The sequence below is a fragment of the Oxyura jamaicensis genome, chromosome 10, assembly GCF_011077185.1.
Source record: "Oxyura jamaicensis isolate SHBP4307 breed ruddy duck chromosome 10, BPBGC_Ojam_1.0, whole genome shotgun sequence".
Classification (NCBI taxonomy): domain Eukaryota; kingdom Metazoa; phylum Chordata; class Aves; order Anseriformes; family Anatidae; genus Oxyura; species Oxyura jamaicensis.
The window spans coordinates 11,064,388-11,089,990 of record NC_048902.1 but is presented as its reverse complement, the minus strand read 5'-3'; the positions used below and the strand labels follow the sequence as shown (position 1 = coordinate 11,089,990).

Here is a 25,603-nt window from a genome sequence, read left to right as displayed (position 1 = left end):
AAAGAAAGAAAGAAAGAAAGAAAGAAAGAAAGAAAGAAAGAAAGAAAGAAAGAAAGAGAATTGGATCACCTTATACTACTTACGTAATCACATGCAGGAGAGGTGTTTGTGGCATTCCACTGACTTCTGAGGAGCCTTTGCATTCCTGGCATAGGTACGGCTCTTCTTGCTTAGTTGGCTAACCTTAGTGGAAAAGGTGGCCACCTTCGGCCACACACCTGTAGTGGGCAGCTTCCTCCTGATCCCCAGATAACTGGTGAAGGGACACTGGCACTACTGATGGGTTTGAACCTTCCCTTCTTGGCAAAACCTATTATTTTCCATGACCTTCAAGTTAACCCAATATACGGTGGTGAGAGCAGAAATAGACCTTTAATTTTCAGGTTCCTCTCTATCTGAAAGAATAGAGTCACTAAATAGAGTCACAGGTACAAATGTCTTTATCATTTTTGTCCCGGGAGAAGTATTGCCAAGGTGCTAAAGGTGCTTCATCAGGAAGTGGTACCCAACGCCTGGACAGGTAGAGCAGTCTATCTCTCACCTACACTGCCACAAGTTCCTTCTGGCATGGGCAGGCAGAGTACAGGAGAAGCACTCAGACATCCATGACATGTTCACAAGGCAGGCAAAAATGACCTGTGCCTTATGAGGGATCTACATGCTTTCAGAGCAGTAGGTGTAGTGCAGATAGGCATCCCAACAGCACCTAAAGGTCATCATACCTCTACGTTCAGGCAGCTGAATCCTGTCCTTCATACACCCACCACGTAGCATTTGGCCCAGGTCATCTTTTGTGTCCCATGGATGGTTCCTGTAGTCATACAACATATTTTTAATTCTTGTGGCTTTTGACTTCTACGTAATTGGTATAACTTAAAAACATGACAAAGATGTTTTCATTTTAATCAAATTTGTTTAGTTTTACAAGTTTTTTTTTTTAATAAACTTATTTCATTTTAACCAGAAACATGTATGTATACATAATTTCAAACCACCACTCACCTCAGCTTGTGACTAGGCAAATCATCACATCAATGACCATATGCTTATTGAAGAAACTACCTCCAATCGTTTATATTTTTATAGTCCAGTGCTCGTCATCATCACCATGTAGATCACCAGCAAGAGAAGGAAGAGAGGAGCCTGAAGGTGAGGGAAATTGCCAAATACCAGGAGTGTCAATCCTGTAATGTTGGTTTGATTTTGTTTTCCTATAACTGACACCATGCTGAAGCTTGGGTAAAGCAAATATTGAAATGCAATGTAAAAAATTTAAAAACTGTTTTCCATGCATGTATGTAAAGATAGACCATTCAAATCAATCCTTGGATCCAAACTCTATATCCTAGTTGCATATTTAAAATTCCAACTCTTAAAATGTTTTGGCAGTTTGAAAAAAAAAAATCCAAATAATCTTTCCTCAGTTTCAATAATAGTTGATAAGTCTCAGGGACATGACTGTTTTCTTCTTTTCTGACAAATATGGATGAATACATATTATTTTTTGTCTCTGTGTCCTGGCTTATTTCACTGTCTTGTCGGAACAAACCCCAAGTCCTATTTTCTGTGCTCTGGATCTGCTTTTATGTACTTATGGTCCTTTGCAGATAACACAGCTATGTTTAATACAGGGCAAGTTATTATAAACTACTACCTATACCTGACCTGTGGTATTAGCTTGAAGTCACATCACCAATGTCTCCAAACAGCCAATCTTCACACAAGCTTTCCTAAATTCTGAAACTTGAGTGACCCAATTGGTTTCCTAGGGTAGGGAAATAATAAGCTTAGAAAAGGAGTCTCACTTTACATATATGCAGTTTATTTAAAAATTACTGTGTCTTTCAGATAAAGATGCAACTGGCATAATAAAATAACGTCTTTGAATAAAATCATGGCCTCGGGGGGAGGTGATGAGTGGTGTACTTCAGGGGTCTGTCCTTGGACCGGTACCGTTTAGTGTCTTCATTAATGACATAGACAGTGGGACACGTGTGTGTGTGTGTGTATGGAAGTGGAATTGATGCCATCTGCTGGAGCAAGTGGGGATCCTAACATCAGGAATTAGAGGGGCCAGAGCTCTCTGGATCTGAAAGGGTCCTACAGACTTTGAGCCTGGAGTGCCTGGGAGGGACCAGTGTGAGTGGCTGCCAGCAACTGGAGCCAGACAAGGGGCACTTTTGCCCTTTGGTGCCCGCTGCTGGTGTGACCGAGGTCTTAGCATCAGTAGTTGGAGTGAATGTGAGTCTTTTACTCCCAGCCATGGGGCGGGAGTGGTGTTTGTTCCCAAAGCAGCTACTCAGGGTACTGGTGTGAGCACGGAATCCTCGCTAGTGGCTGGAACAGGGCCACAGGTCACAGCCTGTGGGCCTGCTGCCTGCTGTTGGCAGAATGAGTGTCTGTATCATCCCCAACCATGGGGTGTGCGTGGGGTGTGCGTGTGTATTCACCAGCAAACTTTAAGCTGGACCAGCCAGCAAGTAGGGCAGCCTTGGGTCTGGGTAGGGGTCTGTGCTGGTATATTCAGGGCGACTCAAGAACATGGTGTGCCTGAGGGACAACTGCGTGAGTGTGTGCATCTGCAGCGAACTTCAAGCTGGACTGGCCATCGAGAAGGCGACTTGTGAAGGGGGTAAAGGGGCCCAGGGGTCTGGGCAGGGGTGCTGGGTGGACAGAGGGGCTGTGCCAGGTACTCAAAGGATCTGCAAATGCATGTGTGCTTGTGAACTTGGAGAGTGCTCTGTGTGTGCATTCTCTAGTGAACTTCTATCTCTACCAGCCAGGGAAGGGGAAGGGTCTTGACTCTTGGTGTCTACATTTACAAGAGTCCTGTGTGTTGTTGAAGGTAGCCCTTGACTAGGGCAGCCATTCTGGCCTGTCACGTCAGTGTCCTGTGTCTATCTGGGTGTTTCTGTGTGGATCTGGGACACAACATTCAGCTTTGCTACCAGCTGAACCTGAAAAGGGGAAAGCAGCAGACACATCCCCCAGCCTGGGCAGAGAGCTCAGGGTGTCCAGGCACCAGGCTGGGCATCAGGGGCTGGGCTGAAAAAGTCCTTGGAGAGGACAGCTGGAGGAGTTGGCCATCTTCAAATTGCTCTATATCTCCCATAACAAACGTATTGTTTCTGTGCATTTAAGATTAAAAAAATAATAACTTTCATTAATTTAAATAGTTCTTTGTCTGCCGCAATACCAAGGGAGGTGTTTTGTCTTCTGAGTATACGTGGTAATGAATCCAGAGAGGAGTTGCGATCTCACAAAGCAATATAAGATAAAATGTAGTTCAAAACAACAAACCTCACTGTCTCTTCAGGATCCTACATGAAACTGTTTACAGACTTGAAGTGTTGCCCAAAAGGCAGAAGAAGGTATCCCAGTATCCGAATTCACGAACAAAGGCGTCATATCAGAAGCTCTAGATGGCTTCTCGTGAAAATTGAGGTATATTGGTATTTTCTGGACTTTTTGGAAACAAAAACTGTCAAGAAAAATTGTATTAATATAGATGGCTCAAGAAAAAATAATTTATTTTTAAAGGGCAGAATCGCATGCATCTAAAAACTCTAGATATTTGCAATGCATACAATGTCTGAGCCATATCTATTATATATATATTATTAAATATTTTTATATTTACATATTATTTAAGACTGACAGAGATGTAAGAGATATATTACTTCCAAAGGATGAACAAAAACAACATCTGAGAGTTCTTTTTCCTATTCGTAGACTATAAGGGAAATTTAAACGGGTTTCTCAGCTGCTGTTTTGTCATACAGATGTTTGCAGAAATAACACAAGAAACAAAGTAGTTGCACAATTTGGAAAAGGGAGGTGCTGCCTGTAGCAGAGGACAATCAGGTTACAGAGTACATCAGTAAGCTGAACGCACCGAAGTCCATGGGACTGGACGCATTGGAGGGTGCTGAGGGAAGTGGCTGATGTCATTACCAGATTACTATTTGTCGTCTTTGACAAGTCAAGGTCATTGGGGGAGTTTCCCAGTGACAGAAAAAAAATAAAATTAACTTTAAAAAAAGTGTCCATCTTCAAGTAAGCTAAAAAGCCAAGAAGGAAGATCTGAGGAATGTCAGTTTCACCTCAGGCCCAAGGGAAGAGTATGGAGCAAATCTTCCTGGAAGCCATGTCCAAGAAAATGAAGGGAAAGAAGGGATTTGTTACTGCACAGATTTACCAGAAATAAGTCATGCCTGACCATCAATCACACTGAGATGACTGGCTCAGAGTGGGTGTGATAGTGATGAGATGACTGACCACAGGGGAAAGTGGTGGATGTCATTTAATGACTTCAACAATTCTTGACACTAGAGCCTTGTAGCCAAATTGGGAAGATAGAAACTGGATGAGAAAAATAACAGGTGAGTGGAAAAAAAAAAAAAAAAATCAACTGTCTGGACCATCAAGCTTTCAGAGGTACATTCAACAATATGAGTCTAGGTGGTAGCTGGCAGTAAGAGGCATTCTTCATGGACTGCTGCTGAGACTAATGTTTCTTCACATCTCTGTCAGTTACTGGGAAGATGTGGTGGAGGAGAACATCCTCGGGAGCTTCCAGATGCCAGCAATTTGGGAATAGGGGAAAACGTCGATATGCAGGAATGTCATGAAGATAAATGCCAAGTCATGGCCGTGGTACAAGTGATGAATCAGATTGGCACTGACAGTCTGGGGAGCAGTTCTGCAGAAAGGGCTGTGTGAGTCCTGACATATGGCAAGCTGAACATCAGCCAGCAGGGTATCCCTGCAGTGGAGAGGAATAACCACCTAGCCACCTGTGTTAGCAAGAGACAACCAGCTGGTCAAGGGAAGCACCCATTCCCCTCTGCTCTGCATGTGTGAGGCCACCTGTGGAGAAATATGTCCCATTTTGGAGTCCCTCAGTACATGAAAGAGATGGATAATTTGAAGAGAGTTCAAAACAGGGCCACTAAAATGATCAGAGGGAACGCAGGTCAAGATGGTAACATCCTGAAAGGGATTGTGTTGTATAAGAATGCAGATTTATAACTCCAGTTTACTGTGAAGAAACATAAGAAGGTCAAACAGTGCTGATGATCAAAGTGTATAGGTTTCTGACTTACTATTGTAGCTGGTATAAACAGAAAAGGTACTTCAAATATTTATCTTGAATGTGGTTATCTGCATTTCAGTTAGCTAAATAAGGACTGATAGATTGCAGATTAACTGGGAGAGGAAAATTTCTTAGAATACTGAATTCATAAACAATTGATAGTAGAGCTGAATAAAGAGCAGTGATAGATTAAAAAAAAAAATAAAAATGGTTAGCAGGTCATTGATTTATATTTTAGCAGTGATGAGACCAAAAGTATACATTATGTCCATTCTTCAAGCTATCAAAAGTATGGCTGTACCATCAACAATTTTATTGTCCTTTATTTATTTGAAGTTTAGTTATGCATATATGTGTATACATGTGTGAAAATAAGGGAAAATATTTTTTTTCCAAAAATAAAGAGGAGAATTTAATTAGATTGTAGTTCAATAGGAAATAAACTCACATTTCACAAACAGAAAGTAAAATACATGGACTACTGATGAAAACATGTTTGAGAATATACTGGTTGAATTGATGTCGATATGGCAATATTTTAGCTTAATTAAAAAGGAAAGTAGGAAAACAGTAAAGAAAATCCTAGCTCTTCTGCACTTAAGCTCACTGTTTTTCTTATTACCTTACTTTTATGATATTTTACTTTTTTTAGTGTCCTTCTCAGAATGTTATATGCCCATCTATATTTGTTCACCCCACTTAGTTTATGGAACAGATTTCAGACACATTCACTATTTTATCTTCATCCCTATAAGGATTTTTCTTCTTCATGTCTCTTTTATTGGCTGATACAGGCTGGGTTGTTCTTTCACATGGAAGCAGACGAAGAACTGGGTCTCAAAAACCAGACATACTTCACCTTGCAGGGGTTCTCGCACCTTGCCACTCTTCAGGTCTTCCTGTTTGAGGGAATCCTCCTGATGTTCATAATCACAATGACAGGGAACTTTCTCATCATTTTAGTTGCAAGCACTGACCCTGCCTTGCATACCCCCATGTACTATTTTCTCAAAAACCTGGCTTTAATTGAAATTTGCTTTACATTAAACATAGTACCCAAGATGCTTGTGGATTTGCTGTTGGAGAGAAAGGTCATCTCCTTCTCTGCTTGTGCCCTGCAACTTTACTTTGTCATATTCTTTGTCACTTCTGAGTGTTTCCTGTTAGGTGCCATGGCATACGATCGATATGTGGCTATATGCCATCCCTTGCACTACACCACCACAATGAACAGGAGAGTGTGTCTTCATATGGTCATAGCATGCTGGATTGCTGGTATTCCATTTTCTGTAGGACTCACTGGCTGGCTGTTTAGCTACCCCTTTTGTGGCTCAAAGGAGATTAAGCATTTCTTTTGCGATATTGCTCCTGTTCTAGATCTGGTCTGTTCAGACACGTACTTATTTGAGCTTCTTGTGTTCATCGCCACTGTTTTAATTGTTTTGATCCCATTTGTCCTGATAGCAGCGTCTTACATCCAGATAATCCATGCCATCCTCCAAATGCCATCTTCTGAAGGAAGGCGCAAGGCTTTCTTCACCTGCATTGCTCACCTGGTGGTGGTGACACTGTTCTACTGCACAACTGGCTTGATACATTTAAAGCCAAAGTCCAGACTCTTGGTAAAGAGCAGGAAACTGGTGGCTCTTTCTTACACAGTAGTAACTCCTATGCTGAACCCAATTATCTACAGCTTACGGAACAAAGAGGTAAAGCATGCTCTGAGGAAGACGTTTGGAAAGAGACAGTTCAGCAAGATGGATCTACCCAGATAGACTCACTTATTTTCTAAAAATCGTTTGCACTTGAAAGGACAAAATCAAAGAATGAACGTTTTCCTCAAAGTCTATAAGGAGTTTGAACATTTTATCTCTCTCTCTCTCTTTTTTTTTTTTTTTTTTTAATACTGAGAAATGTACATTCTCTATGTACTGAATAAATACTATGTTTAATGTAACTGTCCAAAATATTACAGAGACTACAGAAATAAGCCATAAATTCAGCATATTAATTACAGTATGTTTAGGCCTCTTGCCCTTTTTCTACACACTGTTCAGCTTTAAAGCATGTATAAAATAAATCACTGTCATGAGAACACATGACTCCAAAATACGTAAACCTAATGGGTAGCAAAGTACCATCAAAGTCAGAAAACATAATTGCATATTTCTAGGAAGAATATGCCAAAAGATTGCTTGTTTCATGGACATAATTTACTTCCAACAGAGAGTAAAAGTGAAGTAGAGAGATTCAGATGACTGGATATATGGCTGGGATTCAGTTCAAGATTTTGATATCTGACTGTAGATATCTATAGGTAAGTCAGCACCTACACCCTCATCAAAGTCAATGACAATTTAATCAGCACAATCATCAGCATTTAAGGAGCGATTTGGTTGAACAGCTGAAAGAAACTTGATTTGGCTGCTTGAAGACAGATATCTAGCAGTGCTATAAAAGTCCTACATCATCCTGTTTTGCTTCTAGTGCAAAACTGTGTGACTTTCCCATAAGTCTGTGATATATCTGCCAGACTAATGGAGCAGATAATCCTGTGGATATCAGGCAGCCAAGGAGGTTTCAGATCATACCTATATTGCAGCATAGTTAAGGAATGTTTAAGCACTGTGGTGTAACCCAAAAGGACTCCAGCTGTCACTCCAGAAGAGTGTCTAGAAACTGAATCCAGTGTCCATGGCCCTATAGCCCTCTGGGGGGCTGGGGGGGAGGATGACACATGACTGTGGTAATTATCTGGCTGCATGGGAGGTGGTTAGGGATCCTGCTGCATGAGATCTTAGAATCACTCCGTGTCTGAGGTTGGAAGGGACCTCTTAAGGTCATCTGATTCAACCCACCTGCTTAAGCAGGGTCACCTCTAGCTACTTGCCCAAGACCATGTCCAGATGGCTTTTGAGAATCCCCATGGTGATCCCACAGGCAATCAGAAGGGAGTATTGCTATGTCACAGAGTTGCAAACCAACACCAGGAAGAATTACTCCAGAACAGCTCACAACCGTATCAGAGCAAATGATGGTGCAACTCCAGCCCCATCTGTGCAGTGTGGGAATATGGTTATGAAGGAAAACAGGATTTTGGGGTGCAGCAGTGGAGTGATAAAGCAGAGGCACCTCCAGGAAGACTTGCCTTAAAAAGGACCCTTTGAGAAGGAGGACTTCCCTGGGCTGTTAGCTGTGCAATGGGAGGGACAAGGCTGTAGATGGGTGTCTGCAGATGACTTGCCTGTGTGTCAAAAATATTGGAGGAACACCCTGGCAAAGTGATGGGTGGAAGATATACTGGGCAGGGCCTCACCATGGCTTAGATCCTGCACTTGAGGCAAGAATTGTGGTTTCCTGTGGGCCTTTAAGAGACCATCTCCCACAGGGGCTTTAACAGCTCTGTCTGACATCAGGCCCTGGATGAAATGTCCAGGAAGGCACTGCAGAGGGTTGAAGGAGTGCTGACAGTGGACACATGGGTTGCAAATGTGAGTTCATACCTCGTTTCTGCATCCTTGTCTCCATGTTGCCTGGACAAAACAGTCTGAAGGTAAAGGAGCAGAGGGAGTATTAGGAAATGCCCAAAGAAAGCAATCAAGCTTAGAACAGAAATTATCTATTGAGGTATCTGCATAGGTAAGCAGACATCAGGATGTGTCCTACAAAACATTATTTTCTCTGAATTGGAGAGAGATGGATTTGAAGGGTGGACCGTTTGGTGGATAAGAAACTGGCTGGATGGTCACTTCCAGAGAGATGTGGTCAATGGCTTTGTGTCCAAGTGGAGGTCAGTGATGAATGGTGTTCCTCAGAGATCTGTACTGGGACTTGTGCTGTTTAATATCATTATTAATGACATAGACAACGGGATTTAGTGCACCCCTCAGCATGTTGGCAGACAACACCAAGATGAGTGGTGCAGTTGACATGATAGAAGGAAGGGAGGCCATCCAGAGGGACCTGGAGAAACTTGAGAAGTGGGCCCATGTGAACCTCAACAAGTTTAACAAGTCAAAGTGCAAAGTGCTACACCTGGGTTTGGCAACCCCAAACATCAATACAGACTGAAAGATGAATGGATTGAGACCACCCTGTGCAGATGGACTTGAGAGTACTGTAGATGAAACACTGGACATGAGCTGGCAGTGCATACTAGCAAAAAGCCAATGGTATCCTGGGCTGCATAAAAACAAGCATGGCCAGAAGGTCAAAGAGGTGATTCTCCCCCACTGCTCTGCTCTTGTGACACCTCACCTGGAGTACTGCGCTCAGCTCTGGGGCCCCCAGCACAAGAAAGATGTGGACCTGTTCAAGGAGGTCCAGAGGAAGGCCACAAAAATGATCAGAAGGATGGAGCTCATCTCCCGCAAAGAAAGGCTGAGAGAGTTGGGGTTGTTCCACTCGGAGAAGAGAAGGCTCTGGGGAGACCATTCAGTACTTAAAGGTGGGATGCAAGAAAGATGTGGAGAGACTTTTTACAAGGGCACGTAGTGATAGAACAAGGGATAACAATTATTAAGGTAAAAGGGGGGTAGATTTAGATTAGATGTTAGGAAGAAATTCTTCACTCAGAAGGTGGTGAGGCACAACATGTTGTCCAGGTAAGCCGTAGGTGCCCCATCCCTGGAAGCCTTCAAGACCAGGTTGGATAGGGCTTTGGGCAGCCTGATCTAGTGAAAGATGTCTCTGCCAATGGCAGTGGGTTGGGCTAGACGATCTTTAAATGTCCGTTCCTACCCAAAGAGTTATATGATTCTGTACTTGTTTGTGCTGAACAGCCACACGTTTGAGCAGGGACATCTGGGGAGAAATGAGTTTTAGATATGGAACTGGCATGGGTGTGTGGGGAGGGGCCGGACAGGAGAGAGGAGAAATTATATAAAAGTGTGAAAATTTCCCACATTTTAAACAGGAAATACAGGTCCTTTCACTTCACCAAGTGTTTTTCCATGGTGTGTACATCTTCTGTCAATCTCAAACAGAAAAAAAAATGCAAACGTCTGCTAGATAGTGACTCAGATGAGGGATGCTGCTCCAGCAAGTGGCAGAAGTGTGGAGTACTGGCAAATGCAGGCACTTTCTCGTGGGGAAGAGGCAGAGCAAACAGTCTGGCTCTAAGGGAAGGATAATAGCAAGGGCTCCAGGAGCCGGCAGGCTTCCCCATGAGTGAGAAGAGCATATAGACACAGGTTGGGACAGAATATCCCCTAGATGAGTGGAGGGACCCCAGGAGCTTTAAAGTCCCATCTCATCCTCAAAGCAGGGTCAGCTCTTGGGATCAGACCACATTATTCTTGGATTCATACAACCAGATCCTGAAAGAAGAGGCACTATACTACCTTCCTGCAAAGCCTGCTCCCTGCTTGATTGTCCTCAGGGTCAAAATGTTTGCCTTTATACAGTCTGTACCTTCTTCTCCAGTGACCCATGTCTTGGACTTAGACATGACACAAACATGAGAGGTCCCACTCTGAGCATGGCCCTGGTGCATAGCCAGTACATACATACGCCCACAGGGACAAGGTCCAGACTCTCACCAGCCAGGCAGCAAGTGCCCCATGAGCCAGAGTTGCTGGTACACATATCAAGCCCTTCTTAAGTGCTTGGCTGGCCTCCTTGGGTGATGAAGGTGAAGCATTTGTGAGATAGTACGTGGCAGCTGGTTTGGCCCAGAGCCCTTCTAGTCTTTCTAGGTCCTGCACACCCAAGTAGTTTAAGCAGGCAGACCCAGAGGACATAGATGTGGCTTGTGAAGGGTCTATCTTTGGCTCCAGAAAAAGGTCTGTTACCCCTCTGACCAGATGCTAGCAACCAAGTCCAGCAGTGAAATTTCACAAGATGCCTGAAGCATAGGTCATCTTGATAGAGTCAGCAACTTTGGGGTCTGTCATCCCAGGAGACAAAAAGAGGAAATGGATTAACCAGAAGATCTGCGTACCACAGATGTTGTATAACATTAACCCCCCACAAGGTCCCCTCCACTTCCTTGCACACATTGGAAATGACCTGTGAGAGCAAGGCGGGAGGAAGCTGGGCAGTCATGGCCAAAAACCCACCACAAGGTCAAACAGGCTTCATACCAGGGGAGCCATGTGGGCGACAGCCCCAGCTTCTCCTTCAGTATGAGGAGCCAAACTGCAGCACTGTTGAGGTGTCTTCCTTCTGCACACGTGGAGCTGTTGTGAATACACCGATGTGCTTTAAGGTGGATACAAGGCGTGTGATGTGCTGAGTAGTCCAGCTTTGTTGTTTTCTTTTGTATGTATGCGGTGGTTTGATTGTTTTTTGGGGAGACGGCGGAAGGTTACTGTTGTTGTTGTTTTTTTTTTTTTTTTTTCAAAAAACAATTAAACAGGTAACTCTTCAAACTGCCATTTCTGCAAAACCAGAAAAGTTTTTTGTGAAAAACTTTGAGCAATCTGGTCCAGCGGAAAGTATTCCTGCCCTTGGCAGGGGGGTTAGATGATTTTTGGCAGGGGAATTAGATGATCTTTAAGGTCCCTTTATATACAAACCATTCTTTGATTCTTTAACATTCTGCATAAGACAATTAACTTTTTTCCTGAAATCCTGGGCAGAGGCAGTATTAGCCAACACTGGGATGGCAGTTAACACCAGGCTGCCCATACAATATACGAACATCACTGATAGTCATTTTTGGGGTTCACCTTTGGCAACGTGCCAGGGGACTTCGATCCCAGTCCCCAGGAGATGTTCAAGGTTGTTATTCACAGAAGATGGGACAGCCACACATTTGTTCGTACTCGCCTGGTTCTGAAGGCCGGCAGGGCTGTCCTGTCAGCTCGCAGCGCCGGGTGGCCGTGCTGCTGGGGTGAGAGCACCGCGCTGCTCCCCGAGCCCCACGGGACCGCACCGGCAGCAACGCGGGAAGGTGGATGGACGGCTCCGACAGCACGTTCTGCAGGAGCAGAGTGGCGCAGCGGAAGCGTGCTGGGCCCATAACCCAGAGGTCGATGGATCGAAACCATCCTCTGCTAAGCGTTTTGTTTCGCTGTTTTAATTGCCATGGCTGCAGAGGGAGCTGTTCCTCGCCCCCACGCAGCAGCTTCTGCAGCGAGGCAGAGCCTGGAAAAGACCTGATAAAGGTGCCGAAAAACAACCTTGTCGGCACGGCCGGTTAGCTCAGTTGGTTAGAGCGTGGTGCTAATAACGCCAAGGTCGCGGGTTCGATCCCCGTACGGGCCACAGGGTTATTTTTTCTTTTTCTCTCCCAGTCTCATTTGCGCTCGGCCAGCAGCTGATACCCATAGAGAACGCACCGGCAGGGCCAGCAGCAGCACCCCACAACCCAGGGTGTGTGGGGAAAGCAGCTCTGGGTGACAGCTCTACCTAAAAAAATATATTAAAGAAAAAAGGAAAAAAACACACAAATCCACCACTTAATAGAAAAACTCGTGTAATAATAATAATAATAAAATAATGAAATAAAAAAAATCTAATCAGAAAACAAAGATGAAAACATTAGCAGAGGATGGTTTCGATCCATCGACCTCTGGGTTATGGGCCCAGCACGCTTCCGCTGCGCCACTCTGCTCTGCAGCATGGGATTTTTTGCCCATCCTTTATATACGCACTGATAAGTCCTGGTTTTTTTGTTTGTTTTTTCTCCACATGAGAAACATTATTCCCTTGTTCTTTTCAGCCTTTCAGGATGTTCTTACATTCCTTGAGGGATGTTCCCCAGAAGAACTTTGTCCCTCATTTTCACTCAGGTCACTCACTATCCTTCTTCTGAAGGTTTTCATTCATATTTGAAAAAGCCAATGTTCACTGCATACTAAAGCCAACAGCACTCATACAAGCAGTGAAAAAATGTCAAAAATTGCTTTGCTCAGAAAGTCAGCGACTAAACACTGTGCTACACATACACCTGATTAAGTACCAAATACTGTCAAAATGGAAAAAAGCAATGGTGACTCTGAAAGATATATGATCACCATCACCATGTTATCATCACAGCCTGCTGCACTGGAGGTAAGACCTAGGTAACTGCAGTGCTTCTTACTATATATAACTGGCCTCTGGATAAGTTTCCCTTCCTAAGTCAAGAGGGTCAGGTGAGCTTTAGTAGTTCCTCCAAAAGATCGCAGATCTGGGTCTCCAGCAAGCCGCACACTCCTCTAGACGACAGGTCAAGCTGTCCCCACAGCAGGGAGTCACGGCCTCACCTTCGCAAAAGCTCTGAAGAAACGGGATATAAAAGAATGCACTGCACACTTTATTCAGCTCGATAGCATGGAAAGGAGAACAGGAGAATCTACTCAGGAAAACTAGACATCGGGAAAGGAAAAGTGATGATCTGAAGAGAATGCAGTAGGAGGATGTTGTAGAAGCCTGAAAGCAGGTGGGTAGGTACAACACTGGAGGTACCCTGAGCTGCAGCAGGATAAATAGAAAAAATGCGGACATGGAACTAAAGAGAGAGGCAGTGACCATGCAGGCAAAACCTCTGTTGTTAGGTACTGTTTATACTCAAAGAAGGTCAACGTACTTCACAGAGCTTGTGTCATATCTCAAGCCTGCTCACTCATATTCCAGGGAAAAAGCAGCCTTTCAGCTGCTCTCTTTTACCACCAAATTCAACTAGGATAACCAATACATTTGCCTCTCCTAGGCAGCGTGGTTCAGTTTCAGATGTTTTTTACTGGGGGTGTGAGGGTGGGAATAGGTACACTGTCTTGCAAGATCACAGCAGGAAATACCCAGACCTCACCAATGATGAAAAAGCTCAAACTTTCACTTGGATGTCCTTCCACATGCAAGATACTAACTAATTCACTCCATTTCTAACTCCTACCCTAGAAAGGTTCTGATCTCCATAGATGGGTTGCAGACTCATGACTTCCACAGCTAGTTCTCCAACAGGGTTCTTCATTCATATATCAACACTAGCAAAACCCCTTTACTGTGCTGGACTGACAGATAGTCCAAAATATTCATGAGATCTCCATGACTCCTGGAAATGGTATCTATCCCCCACCAAGAATGCAGGCACTTTCTCCTAATTAGGGAAATGAATTTCACTAACAGCTCCTGTGCCACTTAGGCCATAGCAAGTACACCCACTGCCTGGATAGGCTCTGGAATAATGAATGACAACACTTACCACTAACAAATCCACTTACCTGTTTTAGCTACTTGCATGTATCTTACTGTAAAGTGATGAAGCTATTCTCTCCCTTTGTCTGGCACAATGCCCTCATTTAACCTGGCTCATTAGGCAAAGGGTTCTGTAACTTAAAAAAAATGAATAATCACTTTACCATCATTAGAGAAACTAAACGTTACATGATTACACTATGTGAGGGGTCAAAGTGGTTTTTAGATTAAGAAGCTAAAACTCACCTGAGCATGCACATGAGGCGAATAGGGTAACCGTCAGTTAAAGTACAAGAACATACCCCCTGACAGCGAGGTTTCCAGTGCAAGCTACAATCATTGTACGGCTCTTCCTTTAGCAATACATGACCTAGCTCAGCACTTAATTCTCATCTCTTATCTCATTTTCATTTTACTCCTTGTAGCTGGTGTAGTGCTGTGTTTTAGATTTAGGATGAGAATAACGCTGATAAAATGCTGATGTTTTAAGTGTTAAGGAGGGAGGGGAACACCACTGTTCAGGGATGAAGGGGCATTGATGGGTCAGTGGGTGGTGAACAACCACACTGTGTAGCACTTGTTTTGTACATATTATTTATTTTCGGTCCTATTAAACTGTCTTTATTTCAACCTATAAGCTTTTTACTCTTTTTTTTCCCCCTTATTCTCTCACCCATCCCACTGCAGGTGGGAGAGGGATGAGCAAATGGCTGTGTAGTGCTGTGCTGCCTGCTGGGTCAAACCACAGCAGCTGCCAGCAGAATTTTTGGAGATAAGAAACAGCTACGTTCCATGTGTTATAAATCATGTTTGCCAGATTAATACACACAACACAATTTTACAAGCACAGTTTATATACATCTTCAAGCATCAAAATACATCAGTGCCAAGGTCTTAGTTACTGTTGCCTCCACTGCTCTTTCCAGATGCTCCTGCTTTCTGCAGCCGGCTTGCACTTGGTTGCCGAGGCATCCTCTGGGCAGATCCTTCCCTGCTGCTCCTTTCTGCTATCACCTGGGTCCCACTGACAGCAGAACTGGTTTTATTTCTCCCTGCATGAATGAAATACATATGTTAGTGTCAGCCTGTGTCACCCATACAGCATTTAAGCTGCAAGTGTTTAAGAAATCATGCTAAAGGCCAAGTTGTATTAGATGTCGCAAATGTATCCAGCATCCAACACAGAAAGCACATTTGTGAAATCAGGGCCACAAGAACAAAATAAGTTGCAGTAGGAGCATTATTAGTTTTAATGTACAAAGTAACCAGCCACTTTGTTCTTTAAATACCTGCTTTCATTTGGCACAGGAATACCAGCACTGCAAACAGCAATTCAAAAACATGAAGAGCACCTAACACCTCAAGGCTGGGATAAGTGAACTGACGTGCCATTGCCCACCTCCTTCTAAAGCCTGCAGTCAGTGTCAGATCAGAAGACCTCCTACTCACGTCACTTATGATTTGATGAGCAAGTTTGGGTTTCCTATCATTTTCTGGGGTATCCAGGAATTCAGACGCCTACACAAAATCAGTTACTCTCAGATTCCCTTACTGGGTTCAGAAGATAACAGCTGCCCTTCTGTAGGTGCAAATGGCCATCTCTACAATGCAACACGACAGCAGAGACAACAATGGGTAGAAAGGTACAAGTTGAAGGAAGCAAGGGACATACAGTCTGCCCTGCCAGATTCAGCCACAGGAGAAAGACTGACAGACTAAGGTGTGCTGCAAACAAGTGACTGCAAGGGAAAAGTGAGGAAGACTGATGTTTCCTGGCAGAGAGAATTACTTCAGATGAGAAGTAATACTTGCATTAGGAAAGATAAAAATAAAGAACAACGAAATTATGAGAAGGGCTCAAGATAGTCACGGCTTTTATTAAAGATAGCAAGAACCAAGAAGCGCCACTAAACACGAATATAGTAAAGAGCAAACAAAACACAAGAAATTCAGTGAGCTGTTTTTCCCTGAGTATCTATAGTTACATGTATGCAATTAAAATGGAGAGCGACATTTTAGTAATCATGTCAGCGCGAATCGCAGAATGCCAATAGCTACTCCCCACACGAGAGCCTCCAAGGCCATCTGGGTCACCTTGGATCTGTGCTGCCAGCAGGGCACACACTGGTGATGTCTGTTGTACTTACCAAACTGACCTGTCTCTCCTTGGAGTAACTGTCTGAAAACAGCACTGCCATCAAAACTACAAATTAATGCCTCACGGTACTGGAAGGACAACTGTAAACTTTTAGATAAGAGTATGTGGCCCCTTCACATCTGTAAAATTTGACAAACCAGGGTAGAAAAAGGAATACATTCACTTATCCCAGCCAAATCAGGTGTTCTTAAAAAAAAAAATAAATCTATTATTGTGAACCACAGTAGTGATCTGCCAACAGTCATCAGCCCAAGCCAGCCAACCAGCCTTGCAGTTTTTCTTTGTGAAGCTCAAGCTTGTAAGCACTTAAGCAGTTTTACTGATGCAAGTACTGTCTATGAAAACAAACAAATTGCACAAAGGCAATACATGATCTCACCATGTTTAGGAGAAAAGTCTCTTAACATCTCAAACAACGCGTTAGTGTTCACCATGATGCTTTTAGCAGTCCAGTATATCTCTGTATGAGTGTTCTCCCCTTCCTCACATGCATATATCAAATAAGAGTGCAGGCTCCCAGCCTGTGTATAACTCTAACCATGTGCACATACAAACAACTGTACCGTTAAGCGCTACCAGCAGTCAGGTCCTTGATCTTCTGACCTAGCTGAAAGGACTTAGGGAGAAAGATTCACTGTAAAGAAAAGCTATGCTCAGATAAAACATGCCCTCCATCCTCATAGCCTTGAAATCACACTAAAACCAGTTACTTCCATCAGCATAAGAATCACCTGTATTTTTGGAAGCATCATCTCTACACCTGCGCACTGGACAAGAGCAGCTCATCAAGCATGCAGCAACACATGGCTTGTGAACTTCCACTAACGGGAATATAAGGGTCCACTAATGCAAAGCACAAAGACTTTACCCCTGCCATTCAAGCACTACAGACTAGCAGAAGGATTCCACTGCTATTTACCTTGCTGACACAAGATGACCTTATCCTGAAGGTGTCTGGCTGTCCCAGAACAACTGCAGCCCAAGTAATTACGGGTGCAAGAGTCAAGTCAAAAGAGAGATTTCTCCAATAACCTCTCTGCCCAAAGATGACCCCAGAAGCAGCAGTTATATGTGCACCTCCTCGAGAACCTTACATAGTTTGAGAGGAATGGATGTGTGTACACTGTCTACCTCTGACCACTAGCTCTCTCCACTTTTGAAAGACCAGTGCAAGTTGTGCGTAGGCTGCTCACTGAACACATTGATGCCAAACACCTCTAACAAAAATGCAATAAAAATGCTACAGCTACCTCTAGACCACCACCACTCCCAGCCTTCACCAGATACCAACAGAGGAGCCTGCAGGGCAAGAAGAGAGTGTCTTAATAGGCAGAGGGAAGAAACACTGTCTTTGATTATAGCAGGAGGTAAGTGAAGACCAAACAAAGTTAGGAAAGAACCCCAAATATGCTTTCAGAATTGGAAATATAAAGTTCCTCTCTTACAGTCTACTCTCTCCTCAATCTTCTACCTTCCTCAGGGGGTCCTTTCCCACTTCTGAGCAGTAACAGGAACTGCAAAATTTCTTCCCTCTGGCATGAAAAAGAGGGAGAAGCCATCAGCTGCTGCGAGTACCTTTATTTGTAAGCAGTCAGGGAGGATTAGCATGTCAGGGCTACAACAAACTCTAACACCTCCTTTACAGCATATGGGCAATGACTACGGGCTAGAGTAGATTTAAATTCTCCACAATCCTGCTCCAGTTTCTGTCTCTCAGTAGGGCTTACATTAGGCACAGTAAGCCAGCTGGCCTTCCAAGATGAACAAAGACTCAAGTCTGGATGAAAAAACAGCTTGTAAGATTGGAATCTTGCAATCATGACGTGGTTACCAGGAGGACTAAACTTTTGCCCACCCACTAGTGGCTGGCACAGTGATGGGACTTCTTTCATGATCAGGAATTGATGAAGTTTGTACTAAAATTTCAGCCACAGCTAGACCTCACTCTTCAAAGCACTTATGGCTCTCATTCTCAGTCCTTCACCACACAAACCAGCAGGTTCTCAAGGCCTCCAAAGCTGTCGAGGTATCTGTAACAGCTCATACACAACAAGGCACGCTGGCTAAAACTTCATCCCAGCTAAAGCCGCCTCCCTGAGAAGACACAGTCAGTAGGCCAGGTACAACTGGCAAAAGGTGCTTCAACAAATTCATCCAACTAGTTCTGAAACAGAGGAAGAGGAAAGTTTTCAAATGCAGAAAAGTCATTTTCTAAGACCTTCAGTATGCGTTAAGGCAAATGGAGCAATGGATCATTATTTGAACACACGCTTTCTCTCTTTCACACTTACATCTGCAAGTACATGGTTTCACACTTACCCGACAAGAAGAATGTGTAGAAAGAACACAAAGTAATCTGTGACCTACACAGGCCCCCAAATCACCTGCACAGAACATATAGCCTCTCTTATCTAACATGCCTGTTCACTCGAAACAGGTTAGGTATTCAGCTTCATTACTTGATGGCACTGCAAAAACAACCTGAAATTAACATAAATCCCAGATCCTATTCAATAACTTCCAGGAACACAATCTAACACGGTGTTTCCTATTGAACTGTAGCCTGTTCAAAAGCCTCTAGCTTCTGCGGTGGACACAAACCACACATTTTAAAGCAAATCATTTGGTAAGTGTCCTGAGGCCTCCGAACACCTCAGTTTTACACACTGGGTAAGAACCCTCTAAAAGAGATGTCTGAAGACAGGTTAAGGCACAGAGCAGACTCCCTCTACACCCCAAGTCTGACAGACCTCTGTACTGGGTCTCTTCCAAGGCAACTCTATGAACAGGCCTGAAACCATACTGTTCTGTTTCTCATTCTGCTGGCCTTCATCACTACACATGGAAGAGTCATTTCCTCCTCTTCTCTTGCACATAGAGTATAGAAAGAAGATGGAGAAAATACTTCTTGTTTTTCTCAGAGCATTTCATTCAGTCAAGATTTCCTGGGTGTTTTTTGGTTGGTTGAGGGGAGAGAAATAGAATGATTTGAACTCACATCTCATTACTTTGCTAAAGTAAAATGACAAGCCTGGCATTTAGAGTATTCCTCTAAATCTTTTTTTTTTTTTTTGGTCAATTTTTGCCTGACAGAGTATCAAAAAGAAAAAGAGCTTGAAAGCAATCCCCAGAATGGGGATTATCCCAGCTCAGTGAAAGCTAGCTCACAGTACAGCAGAGTTAGCTCCAGTATCCAGCACAGAGAAAGCCTTACGGCTTTAGGTAAGACTGTAAGCCTCCCATGCAGGAAACCTGACAGAAGAGACATCTACACTGACCAGAGATGACCAGTGCTCTTTGCTACCTGCTCATGTTGGCAGCATGGTCAATGCCACAAGTCCTGGTATTAATAATAAACATGCGTTAACTTGCCTATCTATGACCATCACACCCAGAGCATATGTAAAAACGTGACACGGGACAACCCGGGCTGCTCTAGGGATCCCAGTATTTCAGGGAACTCAATTTTACAACAGTGTTTCCCACTGAAACACAGTCTGTTCAAAAGCTGCTAGCTTCTGCAATGGATGCGGCCATGCATTTGTAACTAAATTATTTGCTAAGTTGATATCAGGCTCCCGCTATACGTGTAGCACTGCAAATAATATAGGACACCTGAAAAAAAGGTACATCACTGGTAATGCCTTTTTACCTTTAAAAGAAGTTACTCAGATGGGAAGGAATGTTATAGGACTTCTCCCCCAAAACACAGCAGTGCATGCTGAGTCGCAGCATCCAGTACAGATTTTTCCCACTCACAAGATTCAATAAAATGACAAATATGAAGTCTACACTTCAGTTTTGAGAGCACGTTATTTCCACAAAAATATTTTGCTCTGGGTAACGAAGCTGCCTATTCTTTCAAGACTAGGTCTACGTCAGGTTTAGAGTGTTGCAGCCAACGGCCTAGACTTTAAGTTACTTGCAGAAAAAGGAAAAGAAAAGCTTTGTGCTCTGTTTCTGCAACTAGGGATAACCACTTCACTATCATCTGCATTTTGGTCATATGAAGATTTGGTAGCTCCCTGGTAGAGAAAAGGAACTACATTCTTTAACCAGCCAAGAAAGCAAAAAGCTGATCAGTTTCTTAATCATTTCTTAATCAGGAAAGCATTCGATCTCCTGCACAGACTAGGAGATTGCACTGGTGCCATGCAGCCTGAAAAAATCCATAAACCAGGCAAGAGCACAATGAAAAGCAAGCTTATGTTAACAAATCATTTGGTACAAAAAAAATACTTGTGGCAAAGCCCTGGAAAGTAACTTTATGGAAGGCATTTGGGCTGGAGAGTGAGAAAACATTGAAAAGATATTGGAAGTGAAAAGAGGAGGACCAAAGAATATTCACTAGTATAGGAAAAAAAAAAAAAAAAAAAAAAAACAGGGTATTGACAAATGCATGTTAATAGAGGGGTAGAAAACTGCAGAGAAATCACCATCGGCTTGAGGGTGAGGTGGGCTGACGTGAAAAGCAAGCATGGAAACAATACATAAAGCCATATTTAAGTACACAACAGCAAATTACACAAATGCCTAGTCTAAACTAAACCCAACACCACAGTCCTAATGGGTGTGCACAACTCTTCCTTGCATTTATGGGAAGAACTTGCCCAAAGAACATCCCTTCCTTTTAAAATAAGCTCTTTCTCTCCCAGATCAGTTATTGCGATGACCAGTTTTGAATTCAGCTTGCATGAAGCTGTATCTAGCTAAGTATGCCAGATGGATGGTCTGATAGTCAGACAGTAATTCTGAGGCAGTCATGCATTGCTACCAACAAACAACTCGGTGCAGAACACCAGTCATGTTCTATGGAAAACACCATATAAAGTCGTATCGATGATTCCCTGCTGCTTAAGGGCTATAGCTGTAAAAAAGCTGAAATAACTACAGGGGTGAGGGGAGGAAAGTGATGTGCTTTCTTACCGCCCCCACCCCCAGCAATGCTTATCAGAGTAACAGTCTTTAACTGCTTTAAAAAAACCTCCCTGCATCACGATGAGCTGAGAAGCTTAAGCCAATATCTCACTGTTACTGACAAAACTTGAAGGAAGCAGACTCAGCTAATGTTTAGTGAGACCTGGATTACTTCAGCCACTTGTCTGTCTTCTGACAAAGGAGGAAGCACAGGAGAATGAGCAGATATGCAGAGCTGAACGACACTGTGCAAGGCAGCTTGGCAAGCTTATGTACAATTGCTGTTCTCTGCATCAGCGCAAGGAGCTCTGGCTACGTCAGCAGACAAGTCCCAGCTATGCAGAGGAGGCATCTCCCATCTCCAAACGCCTTGTCCTGCGCAGAAGCCACGCCATCCTCTTCTTAAAAATAAGCAGCATCTTCCAACAAGAGATGGCAGGGCCAACAGCAGATACAGCTTTGGTTCCCCTTCCCCATGGCAGCTCCTAAAGGGAAAGAAGGCAAGGCAAACCAAAAACCCCTGCAGAACAGATGCAGCCCAGAGGACATCCCCAGTCACCCTGTTAACACTTACCCCAACTCCTGAACTGAGGCACTGGTGATGGACTGTGTTCAGAACCAGAAAGTTCAGTGAATGAGTAAGCCTGATTCCTCCTCCTCTTCAGTCTGAGCTAACTACTTGCTTCTCCGATTTAAGGAGAGAAAATTAGCCTGAAGATACATTGATTTTAAAGGGATTTGTATGTCAGCAACACACTTTCCCCTAAGAGCTTCAGTAAAACAAGCTGCTGCCGTGACATGCAGATAGTTCAAATCCTAACACAGCCTGATGTGGTCAAGGGAAACACAGACAAGGCTGGCTCTGATGGTCCCGTTCTGCTTTACTGCATTACCAGGTCCCACAAATGGAGGAGACCTCTCTCTGGAAGTCCATTTTCACGACCTTCGACCAAGAACCCCACATATCTTCCTCCAACACTCCATGCACATCGCTCCAGCTGCCTACACCGCACTGTGGTATCAGACGTAAGATAGCCAGAGTTGTACAAAATTGCAGTTAAGGTGGCACAAGGCTGCTAGCTTGCACTTGAGGACCATCTTCAGTCAGGTTAGGCACTCCACTAATCCAGCCCCTCCTTGACTGAGTCACAGCAAGCAGAAACATCTCCCATCTGAGAGGGGACAGACATAAATCCTCACAAGGAGGTCTAGGAAAAAAGCACACGCTCTTCTCAATGTTAAATGAGATCTCACTGGCACTTCTTATACTCACAGAAGTGAGGATGCAGGACTAAGATTGTGATAAAACACTATCAGATGTAAAGTTCTGCCCAAAGAATTTCCAGAGATTTAGCTTTCAGTGGTGAATTTATTCACAAGGGCATTAGCTGCTGTTCAACATCAGGAGGTGCTGCGTGATGACAAACCCACTTGGGCTGACAAACTAAAAAGAGAAAACTTCATTCAAAGTTAGCTACTGCTGTGAGCCCTAATGCAGCAAAACCTTCCAGAAAAAATAAATTAATAAAAAACACACCTGACACAACTGGGAAGACCAAACCTTCTGGCAAAGAAGCACAGCACTGCCCACAAGCATTGGGCCAGGGATGAATGTGTTGGGAGAGGAGGCCAAAGCTCTCCTCTGCCCCCAGTACTAAGCACCAGCTCAGTGAAAATCCAAGGCCAGCATTCTCTGCAGGTACCTGGGAGAACATTAAAACTGTGGCTTAATGGGAGCGATCCTCCTGTCTCAGTAAGCCACAAACAATCCAGTGATCAGAGCGCATTATGTAGCCCTGAAGACATGTTAGACTCATGAAATAAAGCAGAAGTGTGAAATAAAGCACAAAAGCCCACACTAACGATGTATTTACCGTAAGCAACATAGAGCTAGGCTCATCTTTCTCTGATCTTCGCTACACTTCACCCTCAGTTCAGACAGCTTGCCACAATGTCCTCAAGAGTTTGAACGGTAATTTTAAAGAGAAACTACAGACATTGAGGACTGGCAGCATGGGGGGCCTGAGACAGTAAGAATGCAGTCAGGCTCGGGCGTATTTTGGACCAGGAGACGCTCTGCTTAAAGATGCAGAATGAACATCCTGGATTGATGAAGAAAAAACTGATTAAGACCCCAAGACTGATGTTAAGTCCTAGAAACTCAGACTCTGTAATGTGTTTGCACTACCTCTAGCTGTAGGAGGCAACTGCTGAGGGCAGATCAACTCTACCACAGTGTTTCTGACTTCCTCTTGAGGAATTTAATGCTCATTAACAGAAGAGTCACCATCTAACCATTTCAAACTGGAGCTGGCTAAAACTAGCTAGAAGTAGCTCATGGCAGTGGCCCAGTATTAGAAGAAGCTGTTTTTTTCTTTTTTTTTTCTTTTTTTTTTTTTTTTTTTACGGGAAGTACTATGTAAACAGCATTACAACAGAAGAAAAGCTACTAAAGATTAACAGACAAACAGGAACAAACACATCACCCAAAGTTCCTTCATAGTTTGCAGGGCACACCTGAAGCACCAAACTACAACAAGAGAGCAGGATTTACAGCATCTTTTGCTCAGAATTGCTACTCTCTTGTTTTGAGACATTTCCTCGCAATGTTGCAAGGAACAGCAAGCTGCTGCTTTCTTAAAATATCAAAGTGCTGTGCCCCTCTCACTTTGCTCAAGAAAAATAGCCAGGTGTCTTCTTTTTACTCTGTGTATCTTTAAAAATCTCATACGCGAGTCTGTTCTCTTTACCACTCACAGCCTCTCACCAGGAAATTTTTCATCAAGAACACCTCTTTCAGCAAGAAGGAGGAACCATCAGGTCCTGGGAGCCCAGGACACTTGATCTGCACACCCAAATTCCAGTTAAGGCTTTAGCGAACTTCCTCTGCCTCCGTGCTACCCCCAGCTGCTCAATGAGGTGAACTGCACGCATTTACCATGGGGAAATACACCTCAGAAGTAGCAGGCTCTGCTACTGGGAAGGTGCATCATCAATCTTACCCTGAAACCGACTGCTTGAAGATATTCAAGTGAATCTTGCCTTTCGGATCCGCTCTCCGCAGGACGCGCCATCAGACAGACAGGCCTGCAAGCACAGCCAGCTGCTGTGCAGAACGAGCACTCCCCATCACCAAGGCAGTCTCAGCAGTGAGACTAAGTTGCAGCATGCTATCATGACAGTGAATCCTTACTTGCCCTCAGCCTTACTCATTGTCTACACTGACAGACGACATTTTCTTTTTTCCATCGTTCTGTGTTCCCAACAGAGTGGCTGCTGGCAAAAGTTTTCTTTTTCAGTTCTACTACAGAATTCTTCACGGGTCAACATACACTCATCAGCTACAGTGGAGTTTTCGCCCTGAAACATTGAGAGGGAGGGAGAACAGAACACAACAATAAAATTCAGCTTGACCTCATCCATCTCTACACTCCCAGTGAGCAACCATCAAACCCCCATTAGAGGTACTGCAATCCTGAGGTGTGAAGCAAACCTATCTTTCAGCATAGTTTTGTTCTTGGCAACCATGCAAAACATCCATGACACCACGCCGTTTTGGCCACTGCCCCTTTTTACTACATTCCTAAGCTCAAAAGGAGCGAGAGCTCTCCTACTCAGTGAATTTAAGCTTAGTGACAGTAGACTTAGTAAAGCCTTTCGAACCTTTCAGAAGTAACCCACAGATGTGTCACACTACCAGCCAAAAGCCACTTCAGAAAGTAGAGGGAATAAAGTTTTATTAGAACTGGCTTGGAAAAAATATGGCACAGCTTCAGGGCTACATTTGTTGCTGACCTCTGAGGTCAGAGCAGTAATAATTATATTCCAAAGCAGTCGCTGCTATAGGTGACAGCTCCACGCAGCCTCCCCTTTCCATTTCCCGCTCCCACCAAAACTCATTCATTCGGGCACAGGAACCCGACAGGTGAGCAGCGCAAGCTGCTGTGCTACTACACGTGGATGGAGCAGATGAAGCACCACAGCTGTTTTCAGTGATTCCTAGCATACCAGAAACTCGTGTTTCTGTGAGCTAAATACAAAATCGGAACAGCATTATGCAGCGTTACATATTCGGGGGGGGTTAGGTCGCTTGGAAGCCTCAGAGGAGCGAGCCGGGACGCCAGCCTACGCATGGACAAAACCCAGCGCGAGGCCCTTCAGCGACCCCGTTTCCTGACACCCCGCACCGCTCCCGCTCCTCACGCGCTGCTCCCTCCACGCAGGGAGCGAAGCCCGGGTCAACACCGGGCCGCGACAGCGCCCGCGGGGCCCCGCTCGGGCCGGGAGCCGCGGCCGGGCCCCGCCGCCTC

The 25,603-nt window shown here is 44.1% G+C and overlaps 2 protein-coding genes and 3 non-coding genes across 6 annotated transcripts in view; 3 read left to right on the top strand and 2 right to left on the bottom strand.

Annotated features, from left to right (window-relative positions):
* The first annotated feature begins 5,907 nt into the window (after window positions 1-5,907).
* Window positions 5,908-6,870, top strand: LOC118172184 (olfactory receptor 10A7-like). The gene has a single exon (XM_035335943.1). It carries the CDS (start codon window positions 5,908-5,910, stop codon window positions 6,868-6,870), a length of 963 nt encoding a protein of 320 aa, XP_035191834.1.
* A 5,154-nt stretch (window positions 6,871-12,024) lies between these two features.
* Window positions 12,025-12,096, top strand: TRNAM-CAU. Its single transcript has one exon. It is a non-coding gene; the product is annotated as a tRNA-Met (tRNA).
* Window positions 12,097-12,230: 134 nt separating this feature from the next.
* TRNAI-AAU lies at window positions 12,231-12,304 on the top strand. The gene has a single exon. It is a non-coding gene; the product is annotated as a tRNA-Ile (tRNA).
* Window positions 12,305-12,581: 277 nt separating this feature from the next.
* On the bottom strand, window positions 12,582-12,653 carry TRNAM-CAU. Its single transcript has one exon. It is a non-coding gene; the product is annotated as a tRNA-Met (tRNA).
* A 2,353-nt stretch (window positions 12,654-15,006) lies between these two features.
* The window catches only part of LOC118172012 (mitotic-spindle organizing protein 2B-like), an 11,514-nt gene continuing 917 nt past the window's right edge, over window positions 15,007-25,603 (bottom strand). Inside the window, exon 3 of one of the 2 annotated variants that reach the window (XM_035335611.1) lies at window positions 15,007-15,270. In XM_035335611.1, the coding sequence (XP_035191502.1) occupies window positions 15,113-15,270 (158 nt within the window). In that variant the 3' untranslated portion in view covers window positions 15,007-15,112. Of the gene's footprint in view, window positions 15,271-21,340; window positions 21,779-25,603 lie in introns of those variants that run through there. The other variant, XM_035335612.1, reaches the window with a different exon arrangement.

Bases quoted from the DNA above. Each gene is read 5' to 3' on its own strand.
- LOC118172184 (XM_035335943.1), top strand. From the start codon at position 5,908: ATGGAAGCAGACGAAGAACTGGGTCTCAAAAACCAGACATACTTCACC.